This window comes from Mixophyes fleayi, chromosome 10 (genome assembly GCF_038048845.1).
Source record: "Mixophyes fleayi isolate aMixFle1 chromosome 10, aMixFle1.hap1, whole genome shotgun sequence".
Taxonomy (NCBI): Eukaryota; Metazoa; Chordata; class Amphibia; order Anura; family Limnodynastidae; genus Mixophyes; species Mixophyes fleayi.
This window is the reverse complement of record NC_134411.1, coordinates 14,366,146-14,379,252: the sequence shown is the minus strand read 5'-3', so window position 1 is coordinate 14,379,252 and position 13,107 is coordinate 14,366,146. Positions and strand designations below refer to the sequence as shown.

General features: G+C 40.8%; 1 protein-coding gene across 7 annotated transcripts in view; it reads left to right on the top strand.

The window, feature by feature from the left end:
- The first annotated feature begins 8,704 nt into the window (after nt 1-8,704).
- Nucleotides 8,705-13,107, top strand: part of BRSK2 (BR serine/threonine kinase 2) — a 98,693-nt gene continuing 94,290 nt past the window's right edge. For all 7 annotated transcript variants that reach the window (XM_075187914.1, XM_075187913.1, XM_075187911.1 and 4 more), the window contains exon 1: nt 8,705-9,291. In XM_075187914.1, the coding sequence (XP_075044015.1) occupies nt 9,198-9,291 (94 nt within the window). In that variant the 5' untranslated portion in view covers nt 8,705-9,197. The remainder of the gene's footprint in view (nt 9,292-13,107) is intronic.

Genomic DNA, 13,107 nt, shown 5'->3' with positions numbered 1-13,107 from the left:
TTAGTAAATCTAGCCCTATGGGGTAAATGTATTAACCTCCAGATTGTTGAACTCCCGCGAGTTCACCGTCTTCAGCGCTTAAATTTAAAGTGGCGCTGCCTTGTAAAGGGAAGTTTTTCCCTTTACAAGGCAGCACCGCTTTAAATTTAAGCGCTGAAGACGGCGAACTCGCGGGAGTTCAACAATCCGGAGGTTAATACATTTACCCCCAGGACTGGTTGGAGTTTTCTAAATTTTATGTACCCATTTGTTTTCCAAATAGGGTCTCCAATATTCCAGGATCCAGACAACCAGCAAATAAGCTAAAGTAACCAGCAGCCACAAGTGGTGACAGTGACAAGACAGGTACGAGAGAGAAGGACAGTCTGCCAACTGTCCTCATTCTGGTGGGACAGTCCCGAATTTGGGTGACTGTTTCGCTTAGGACAGTTGGGAGGTATGTCCTGCTTCACCGTGTACTGCTTGTGAAGGCAGATCTGTGTGCACCTAACAGTAGTGCACACAGTATTGTCTGTGTATTTGTCTAAAATGATAACAATGCTACATCATAGGGGATTACCCTGTCTAAAGTGCTCAGGCCCCCCAGAGCCTTAATCCAGCTCTGGGCCAGGGCATAAAAATATATATATGGATTAACCAACACTAAAATAGCCTCTTTTTATATAGATAAATACTTAAACCACTCTTTAAGGATGGTCTGCTACTTATGCGCCAGTGCTGTGTGCTTGCCCCCCGGGCTAAAGTCTGCCAGCCCTCCCCTGGTCCTAATTCCGGGTTCAAAAATGAGCAAAACAAATCATCTTTCTCAACTCACACATCAGTCTATTGTTGTTTTGAGGAATAAAGGCTATTCCCCGCTTCAGAAGGGGAAAGAAACTGAAGATTCCATATAAAGGTGCCCACTACTGTCTTTAGATAAAAGTGCACACAGGATCTAACTAGGATAGAAATAGAAGCGGGAGGCCCAGAGGCACAGCTGCACAGAAGGAGAAGTACATCAGCGTCTGCAGTTTGGGAAACACACGCCTCACAGGTCCTGAGTTGGTGGCTTCCTTAAAATTCCAGTGTCATCTGCAACAGTAAAAAGACGACTCTGGGATGCTCGCTTTAGAGGCAGAGTTGCAAAGAAAAAGCCATTTGAAACTGACAGAAAAAAAAAGTTTAAAATGGACAAAAGAACACAGACATTGCATGGTGAAAAATCCTCATCATCATTTATTTACAGAGTGGCAGTAAATTCTGTAGCGCTTTACAATTGGGAACAAACATTAATTAAACAATACTGGGTAATACATACAGACAGAGGTAAGAGCGCCCTGCTTGCAAGCTTACAATCAATGGTGAATGACTGTAAAAGAGTAGTTGTCACGATAATGACCTTTAGAGGATGCCAATGCCTGATATTGACGCAACTAATCTGGGAGGCGCGGAGTCTAACGCACCCCCGGTATTCACCAGGGACCCCCGCAAGGAGGTATGGGCTTGGCTGCGAGAGGTGCGCAGGTCGCAGTTCTCCCAGTTAGTAATCAGGGCAGTGGGAGAGACAGGAATGGTCGTGCGGTCCGGGTCAAAAAGCCAAACGTTGGTGCAGTAGAAAAGGGGTGATCCAAAGGAGATGTCAGAGGCAAGCCGAGGGTCAAATACTGGGTATCAACTGAGCCAAATCGCAGGGCAGAGAGAAGTCAGGAACGAAGCCAATGAGTCAGGAACTGAAGAACAATATACAGGAGGAAGCAGAGAACAGAACGCTGGAGCTGGTGAAACCAATTCTCTGGCACCAGACTCATGGAGGGAAGATCCAGAAATACCTACTGGTGTTCCCTGATTGGTGGCAGTGGATTTCGTCGGTCAGGTGCATCTGACCGCCGATAAACGGGAAAGAAGCGTTCCGTTGCCTAGCAACAGGACACGGTGTACTGCGCATACGTGCGCAGTGAAAAACCCGAAAGTCCGTCCTGTTGCTTGGCAATGGAGCCCAAGCCGGGGAAAGAGAGACAGGCGTCCGTCCCCGGCACGTAGGAGCAGTGCGGGGACGGCGCCTGACAGTAGTATTGATGGATGAGTCTAGGTTTGAGGTGTTTGGTTCGAAGAGGAGAACGTATGTGACATGTAGAGCAAATGAAAGAATGCTGGAGGAATAATTAATGCCTTCTGTCATGCATTGCGGAGGAAATGTAATGGTATGGGGCTATTTTGGTGCTGGTAATGTGAGAGTTTTACACAGAGTGCAAGAAATAATGAACCAAAAAAGTTGCCCTTTCAATGCAGTGGCGGATCCAAGGGGGGGGGGGGCCCTAGCAGACACTTGCTGCCGACGGCTGCACAGTATGTGCAGGTCCGTCCAGCCGTGACAGGCAGTGACAGGCAGGGACAGTGTTCTGCCCGGCTGCTCTGATTGTGTTTAAAACACAATCAGAGCAGCCGGGCAGCACACTGTCCCTGCCTGTCACGGCTGGACGGACCTGCACATACTGTGCAGCCGTCGGCAGCCTAAACTGTTAGAAAGGGGCAGGGCCTAAATCGCCCCCCCTAAATCACGCCGGGTACAGTAGTTTTCTAGATCCGCCCCTGTTTCAATGTCATGACATCCCTTCTGGTCAGCATTTGATTGGTGCAAATTTCAGTATGTAGCAGGACAAGGACCCCAAGCATGTCTAAGCTTTGCAACAACTATTTGGTGAAGAAACGAGACGGAGCCGAAGTACTGTCGTTGATCGGCTGATTGGTTGGCACAAACGCCAGATTTCAACCCAATTGAGTTCTTGCGGGATGAGCCTGATAGTAAGGCCAGGGGAAAAAGCCTACAAGCCAGTGAGAGCTCTGGGAAGAGCTGCAGAAGTTGTGGGTACAAATTCTTCCTGAACATCCTCACAAAGTTATAATTAGATTGTCCAACATCTGCAAAGATGTAATTGCTGCCAATGGAGGATTCTTTGGTGGATATAAAGTTTGATGGATGTAAAGTTTGTTGAACAGAGTAGTTATATGAAATTAGTTTTAATGTAATAAATATGACTTGAGCAAGAATCTATATAACCCATGAAAAAGATCACTCAGGAAGAAAATGCACTGTTCAGTCATTACTACCTGTTATCTTTCATTCATTGATTATATTCCCTATCTTTTTAAAAGTTGATGCACTAACGGACCTGCAGCCAGGGCCAGATTGGATGATTGATGTAAAGGGGAGTTATGTTTCACAAGTACCATAATCAGATGTTTGTGCCGCATCTAGCCCCCTTATGGTATACAAGCAGTCTTGTTGCTGGTCATGCATTTATACTGCAGGCTCCGGCACATAAGGGACTCAGGACAGGTATCGTACACACAGCACACTGGTAATGCATCAATTAAAGAGCCTCGTTTACAGTTTGACACATTTTCCCCCTCCAATGTATGCCAAAAATTATTTTGCACACATTGCTCTCTTACCTGTTTATTTTGAGTTGCAGGAATCATCATCATCATCACCATTTATATAGCGCCACTAATTCCGCAGCACTATACAGAGAACTCATTCACATCAGTCCCTGCCCCATTGAGCTTACAGTATAAATTCCCTAACATACATACACACACACACAGACTAGGGTCACTTTGTGAGCAGCCAATTAACCTACCAGTATGTTTTTGGAGTGTGGGAGAAAACTTGAGCACCCAGAGGAAACCCACGCAAACACGGGGAGAACATACAAACTCCTCACAGATAAGGCCATGGTCAGGAATTTAACTCATGACCCCAGTGCTGTAAGGCAGAAGTGCTAACCACTAGGCCACCGTGCAGCATTTCTATGTCAGACGTGCATGAAGCGATCCAATGCGATGCTGACGTCCCATGATAGCATAGAGATGCTGTTTGACAGTGTTATAAGTGCGAGTAACATTATCCTATTTGTACACAATATAATGGAATGAAGTGTCATATATATAGACATATAGACAAGAGAGAATAGTATCTTGACAGTGTTATTAATAAATGCCAAAATCACATTTTCCATACAAAATGTAATTAAATACATATATGCCGATATACTTTGTTTACCTAAAGCCAATGGGAATCTTCTTTCCTGCAGTTGCGCATATGGAAATAACAAATAAGTACTTCGGATAGATGGCCACAATGTGACATAATATAGTCTTGATGCTAATGAATAAAGTACTATAATCTGGAGGGTTCATCACACAAATAACTCTTAAGTATCGGGCAGATAGTGCCATTGGTGTTATCATCATCACATATCTTTACATCAAACCCCCCAGTGCCTGCTAAAGATACACCTCCTAAAAAGCGTATTTGGGGATACATACAAGTCCCATTAGGTCTCATTCCCATCTTACTGTACTCAACTCACACTCGCCCCTCCCCCCACCAACACCGCCTCCGTTCTGCCTCACTGGCTGTCCGTCTGAAGTACATTCAAGTCTAAATATGGACGCATTTTGGTACAAATGCACATTATAGAAATTCATATTTTTATGGCACGAAAAAGAATTCTAAGGGATATGTTTACTAAACTGCGGGTTTGAAAAAGTGGAGATGCTGCCTGTATCAACCAATCAGATTCTAGCTGTCATTTTGTAGAATGTACTAATTAAATGATAACTAGAATCTGATTGGTTGCTATGGGCAACACCTCCACCTGTTCCATCCCACAGTTTGGTAAATATACCTCTAAGTGAGGCTTATTGTATTTACATATAGTTTAAAAAGTGGGAGATCGCATTGTGAGATTAGGGACTACTGTAGATAAGATGTCTCAATACGGTACAGTAGCTTATATCTAAATGTAAGTGACTGCGTCTCATGTTATATTAAATATGGTGGCAAATTGAAGACATTATTCTTTTCTGGTCACAGTTTGGACGGCAGTTGATCACAAAGCACACGCCAATGGGGAAGTTATGTCATTCTGTTGAAAAAGCAGCAATTGCAGCTTGGTAAATGGCCCTTACAGAGGGATGATTTGTCAGATTTACAGTTGTGAATATATGGTTTATATCTGACTGATTTTAATGTTTTGAGACTTAAGGTAAAGAAACTTGATTATACTAGTGGAGAATTCCCCGCAGGAAAGAATTATAGTATATGTTTCTTTGTAGAGCGGAAGGAATTCTTTAGAAAGAATAGGCTAGATTTGCTTGCAGTATTAATATGGTGAGGAAATCAGTGGGAGGAATTTAATATAACCCCAAGGCTACGTGTATTCATGACTGGATGAATAGTGGTCTTGTTGACTAATGTATCTATAACACTTATGACGCTTTTAGGACACAGTACTGAGTCTAATTATTCTGAGTAAAGCTTTTTTTTTTGTTTTGTTTTTTAAATATATTACTGACCAAGGAGATGATATTACAGATGTATGGACATGAGAGGACAGGCCCTTATTATACTGTTACATAAAGCAATGAAGACATGCAGTAGTGGGAATGTATGTACAGTCCATACTTGCCAACTCCCGAATTTCGGGAGTCTCCCGGACATTCCGGGAGAGCAGGCAAGTATCCCACAAACGGCAACTTGCTGTAAAAATGATGCAATTCATGGTGAATCACGTCATTTTGGCCCCGCCCCACGCGGGGGCGGGGTGGGAGGGGCAGGGCGTGGTGAATCGCGGCATTTTGTCACAGGGGGCGGGGCCAAAATGCTGCGATTCACCTAACGCAGCATCAGGCCCTGTGCCAATAATTATTCAATCTACTGACTCTTAAATCTCTAACATAACATTAGGTGGTGAGAACGGGGGATCCAATACCCAGTGAAAATTATTCCAAAAGACTGACAGGACTGTGAGGTTAGGTTTCCAGCACCCTGTTGTTTCCATTCTGCAGTGATTGTTCTCCTTACATGCCTGTTGTGTGCTGAACAGGGTAAGAGTACACTGATACAGGGATCGGAGAGTTGATCTAAGACTGGATATTGGAATATTTTTATCTATTTATATTTCGGTACCAAAGAATATTTGTTAATTTTTAAGAAAACTGCACTAATGACTCTTTCCTTTGAATGAAACAGTCCTTTTTAATCCATAATTGATAATCCAAAGGAATTACAAAAGTGTTTATTTATCATTTTAGAAGGGGCTGACTCCTATAAATATCTACCTCTATAATAGAGGAAAAAAGGAGATTCTTATCTATATGTTTTTGGATAAAAAGAATTCTATGCAGGCTTGAAGTATAATTGAATCACATTTGTGAATAAGTTTAAATGGAAAGTCTTGTAATGTTAGAGATTTAAGAGTCAGTAGATTGAATAATTGTCAGCACAATGTGTATGAGGATTTTTTTTAGTTTTTTTTTTTTATATGACACTGGAAAAATGAGCAACTCATACGCCTATTACAAGAAGAAAGTACACAGCATCTGAATACAAAATTGTTTATATATGCACATTGAATATATTTAACACATTTATTGTATTGTATAGTTTACCACAAGGGCAAACTACACTTTATTTGTTTGTTGACACAAGTGATATTGTTTTTTTGTGGATGTAAACCTAAGGCATATATTGCTGCATTTCAAGGTAGTAATTCTAGAGAAATTTCGTCGTTATAGCACCTAACGGACTCATTAGACCATAGAATTATCCTTGATTTAGTACGAAGGTTTACCAAATATTTTCTGGCAAACTCTAGGTGAGATTTCATGTGAGGTTTCTTTAGCAATAGAATAGCACTTTTCTTGCTTTTCTCAGATTAGCTTTGAGTGTTATTTTGTCTTCATGATGAAGCTCGTAACTGATCTTGGCAAAAAGGTTAAATACCTATTTAATAAATTATTTTATAAAAATATTTAAGTGTTTTATTTGTAATGAATTAAGAGCAAGCTGTAGGGTTTTCCTTTTATGTTTGAGCATTTTGCTTTGATCAGTGTGGTAACAATTTACAAATTAGTCCATTTTGGCTCCATGATTGGTTGCTGTAGGCAACATCTCCACTTTTTCAAACCCACAGCTTGATAAATTTACCCCCAGATGGTGAACTGGGCAGCAGAATTACAGCCACGTGTGTTTTTAGTAAGTGACTGTTGTTGTCACCTTCTGTTTGGTGGAACAGATGAAACAAAGGCACTCCAGCCTATGAGAGTTGCTTCATTCAAAAGTTTTTTCATGGTAAACATAGGCGAATATTCTACCACATTATTTTTGTTACTGAGCCCTGGAGCAGCACGGTAGTAATTACTCCTGTTAATAAATAGATTTTCAGAAAAAATAAAGTTGTCTGTAAAACATGTCTGATGATAAAAATGATACTTTTAACAGAGCAGTGATATGGAATTATTGGATATATAAATCAGTGGTTTATATATAGCAGTTGCAGCAATTAAAGAATACCTGTAAGAAATGCTTAGTAATTATGGAGTATATTTAAAAATACAGAAATATATGAGACAATTTGATTAGTTTTGCAACCATCTCTGTGTTAGTACTGCACAAAGTCCCTGTTTCCGAATAATAAACCACTGCTTGGAATTGTTTTGTTGTTGTGTATGGAAGACCCGTTACCAGTTATAATTCTGTAGCATTTAGTGAAAATGATTAATTAAAATGCCATAGTACTTTGTTATATACCGTTTCTATGTCATTCAGTGTCTCGCGCTTACAGAAAATCTCATGTAATGTATACAGAAGCCCCTGCACAATATTGGTCCTGGAAATATTATTTGAGTGTTGGCAAGTGTGCAGATGTTTGCAAATAATTCATGTAAAATGTTCTACGTTGTTTGCATTCATAATACATAACATAGGCTCAGTAGCTGCATGAAAATTACAAATATTTTGCTTGCATCTATGGGTGTTAGAGGTGGGGTTATTAAGAGCATAATATTAGAGCATTTTTTAGCTATAGGGGGAAGTAGAACACAGACTTGTATAAAGCAAATATTGCAAGTAATATAGGGGTTGGTAAGGAAATGTTTGCCAAGAAAACTGATATGGAATTAGTGTGTGTCTCTCTGTCTCTCTGTACTGGATAATCAATAAATGCTGTTAAAATGTATGCATTGGGTGAAATGTGAGTTGTAAATATTAACACAATTAATGATATATATTATCACAAGCACATTTCTTCCAGTGCATAAATTAATAGTCACATCCTAAGTCATGTATAGTGCAGTGTGCTCTAAACCTGTTATATGAGTCTTTGGGCTAGATTTACTAAACTGCGGGTTTGAAAAAGTGGAGATGTTGCCTATAGCAACCAATCAGATTCTAGCTTTCATTTATTTAGTGCATTCTTAAAAATGACATCTAGAATCTGATTGGTTGCTATAGGCAACATCTCCACATTTTCAAACCCGCAGTTTAGTAAATATACCCCTTTATGTGAGTGTCTCTAATTGTCATATGGTTGAAATGTATATTATTCATAACTCAAACATCAGTTTCAATCCTAGACAAGGAACAGTGTATATTTTATGAAACTATTATAATATACAAATCTCTTGTTTTGGTTATTTCAGTTTATTGTTGCACAAATGTAATTGCACATATTTTGCACACAAAACATTATAAGATACAAGGTTGCAAGCACAGTCACACATCCCTACACACAAGGTAACCCCCCTCCTCAGTCCAATTAAAATGCATCCTTCTGCCACCAACCAGACAACAGCTTTGCATCTACCAATCCTAGTCTGGCTAACATCCCAGCTCCAGAGGGCTGCATGTCCCCCCCCCCCTTCACTCCCCACCTCTAGCAGTGAGCGTGAGGACTGATCAGCAGGTTCCTGCTGAGCTGCTTGTATGTAACACGGCAGCATCCACACCATGCTCCCTGCACCTTAACACTGTCCTTGTCTCCCCAGCTTGCCTTTTTTTTTTTTTTATCAAAGCTGCATTATATATTTTCTTCTCACAAAAAAAAGGGAAGGGTGCATTGTTTTTCATTGGGGTGTGTTTTTTTCTTTTTTTGTTTCATTCATTACATCCAGTCTCCAGAACTCTGCATCTAGACAGGACATACGGCAAGGTCCAGCTGACGGAGAGAAAAGCAGGTCTTTATTGATGGTGAGGACCAAAAGGATTTCAATTGGGCGTCACAAGAACGGACAGGTTTATCCAGCAAGAGAGGGGGGGAGAAGAAGCAAAGACAGCCATCCCCCCCCCCCCTCTTCGTCCCCAGCCCTCCTCCCCCCTTTTCTCTTGAGGATTTTCCTTGCATCTGGATCCCCGTGGAAAGAGAGAGGGGAAGATGACCACTGTTGGGAAAGATGGTGGTGGAACACCGCACATGCAGTACGTTGGCCCATACCGGCTAGAGAAAACACTGGGAAAGGGGCAGACAGGTGAGTAGTGCCGGAAACAAAGATGTAGGAGGAAGGATTGGGTGGGAGCAATTCATGATTCTGTAGGAGGACCTGTGATCAGAAATGGTCTTGTGGAGGATAGATGTTTTTTTTTTATATATATATATATATATATATAAACCACCAGAAATCTGCAGGCTAAGCTCACAAGACAGCTGGTGGAGGATTGCGGGCCTGGTTTCACCAGGGCTGGTATGGGGTGGAGAAAACCATTATTATTATTATATCAGGAGATATATAGCAACTTCCCAGAGGTTATAGCACAAGGGGCAGTGATATTACCTAGGTGTCAAAAGAGGATAGGGCAGGGCAGATGGAAGAATAACCCTTCATTAGTTGACAAGTCATTTATAATAAAGGGACATTTTTTTTTTTTTTGCCAGAATTCATACGTTTTTGTAAGTTGTAGGAGATTTCAGTGAAGCAAACACTGATCAGAAATCATGAAATATACCTTTAGAAATGCACTGTCATTGTACATGCTTAGCTTAGATAAAATACACCTAGTTATATACTTGTAGCTGCCATATGTTAATGGACCCAGCAGCAGCTGATTGTAAACTTTGTCATTGTGTGAAAACGACAACATTTCCTCCACACATATCCTAGTGTCTTGTGCAATGATTCACTCCATGTTTATTCATTTAGGGGGCACATTTTTCATGGCTTTCGTAGACATATTGTTCTACGTGAAGATACCCTTGCACCTTTATGAACTTAATAGGTGTCTTTATAAACCAAAATTATTTTATGGGTTACCACGTGATTGTGTGCCTTCTTTATGATACATAGGGACTATGCACAGTGATTGTGTACTATTGTCCTTTTGCTCTTATGCTGCGATGGACAAGGCCCTTGGATTTTTGATATATAAATGACTATGGTGGTATATATGGCCAACACACCTTAAAACAGTTCTTAGACTAAAATGAGAGGTCACAAGTGTCTTTGTTTGCCTGCTGTTGTCTCCTCCTTTTCACTCAGTACTGACAGTATAAATGGACTGTACAACACCTTTGCTCATTCAGGGATACTGTGGATGCATCTTGATATACAACAATGCAGATTGCAACTACAAAGCCTATTTAGCCACCAAAGGCACCTATTTTGATTCTGGTGTCATTTTTGACTAATACTCTGTAGTAATCTTTTTTGTAGTAAAGTTCGGTTTACTCAGAAGAGCCTCTAAATTTATAGGAAAAAATAAACCTTACATCTCTATATTATATTGTTGGGATCTGAACCAGAGCTAACAATGAGCCATATAAATTCATATTTAGAAATCAACGTGGAGCTTCCAGCCAATGAATATCACTGAGTAGAAAGGTGCTTCAACATCATAGGTTTGTAAACTGAAAATGGAAAGGTCGTGACAAGGAACTACAACTCCCATCATGCCCTGTCACTGTGCTGGTGAACTACAATCCCAAGCATGCTGGGTTAGTTCTAGATTCTGGATCCAGGGTGCGGACCAGCTTGAACTCTCAATTCAGTTGGATGAGGCTGATAGGAGTTGTACTTCAAGGAATACTGGAGTGTTGCTGATTGTCAAAACCAGGTCAAGCCCACACTTTAGACAGTGCTAGGTTTATACTTATGATCAATGATCATTAGATAAACAATTAGGTTTTAATATTGGATATGTTTTATGAGGTGATCTCTAAACTATATTTCATGAGGTAAATCTTAGACAGTTATGAGTTATGTTTGATACAGAGAACTTACATTTTGTTAAATTATGAGGTTTGGTGATCTGTCAACTACATATTCTCAATGTTAGTTTAGACAGCTTTCATTTATAGCTATTGTTGATTGCAGGAACATGCTGAGATATTACTTTTCTTATTTCCTGATTGTAGATATATATATATATATATATATATATATATATAATAGCTGTCTGTAGCTGTTGTGGAGGTAAGAATGGGTGATCCAGTGACTGAAGTTTACAGGATGAGATAGACAAACCTGCTGAATTCTTAGATGAAGCGTCTGTGTGTGTGTGTGTGTTTGTGGACGGCAGTGTAAGGGTAAACCCTCATTGTGACAGCACTGGTAGCGTACATGCTTGCGTGTTACCATCCGTCATACAGGGGAACAATAGCCACAGCTTAGATCTTCAAGGGCTTGGTGAAGGGGGGGATGTGGAGGGATAGTATTTAGAAGGGGACAGGGCTTTTTTTTTTGTTTTTTTTGTTTGGAAGGAGAAGCAGGTGTTAGGAGCGACCGGTGCGTAATTAGCCAGAGGGAATTCAGCTGAGAATTTCAGGCAATGTGAAAATGATCCATATGCCCCCCTTCTGTCAGTTCTCACACAAAGGCAGATGACCCACTCCCCCGCACAAAGACACTCACACACACAATATGTCAGGACATATCCTACTAGAAATACACCTCTCACCTCTTCCTAATAAAGAGTCACCAATCACACACCGCTGACCCCCTTGTAACAAACAAAGGCCTGGATCACACCTCTCACCTACTATACTACACACACACAGACATATATATATATATATATATATATGTATATATATATATATATATATATATATATATATATATATATATATATCATGTGTTTCAGATTTGTATGTGTGTGTGCATACTTATAAATATGCATATATATATTTATTTATATATATATATATATATATATATATATATATATGCACACACACATATTGGAGCTAAGGCAGAGTCAGTACCACACCAGTTTACATAGCGTATTTTGTGTGAACTTGTCCTGTGCATGCCCAGGAGAGTGGGCACCGCTTGCACCTAGAGAGGCGGTACGGGGGAGGGAAGGGGCATTCTATTGGCTGAGTACAGTAAGAGTATGTTTGCGCAATTGCTAAACAGATGCATAAAGGGACACAGACGCATATACCCCTGTCCAAGCCGTATTATATGTGGAGCAGGTGCATATAGCGGATGATTGTGATGAAGGTCACAGGGGCAATAGTGAACCTCTTGTGGTTGGCTGTTTGCGAATGCTCCACTGACGCTAATAGGTGCTTTCTTTTTTGCACATGCATATTACATGCTTTTGTGTGCGTTTAAGCAAATTTATTTAAATTATTCACATGACATGGAGATGTTTCTAATATCTTAGAGAGGTTTTTGAAGCCTATTGGTGCATACGCTACTGTTTCAGACCTGAATGTATCTGGCGATAGTTGCAGCTTTGCATATGCCCGCAAATGCATCTCTTTTAGTCAACGCAATTTGCGCCTGGGATTTGGGGTGCAATTGCAGCCAAATCTGCATCAGCCCCAATGTATGTGTATATTATGGGTCTGATGCAGAGTGGAAAGTATACCAGTCTGCGTATAGTGTCTGTGCATGCCCAGTGGGTGCACGCATATGCCACTATGAACACTTATGCAATTCTGTGTTCTAACGTTGGCTGAGTACTGAAAGGGTGTGTTTACACATATGTGGCTCATGCAGACCACACCCATATATGACAATGAGACGTATATGCTACAGGGCAGGTGCAAATACTATATATACTATATATATATATATATATATATATATATAGATAGATAGATAGATAGATAGATAGATAAGGTTCTTGCAGGTTGTTCTACTGGGAGATCAGGGGCGGAACTCGGCAGCTGTAACCCCCCCCCCCCACCTCTGCTCCAAAAAAAGCAGGAAGGTGGCCTCTTGTGAGTGTGAGCAGTCGGCGCACACCCCCATTGTGAATCCACCTCACAGAAGAGGACTCTTTTCAGAGCAGAGTGGTTTCCTCAGGTGCGGTGGAGGGTTACGTGGGGGGCTCCAGGA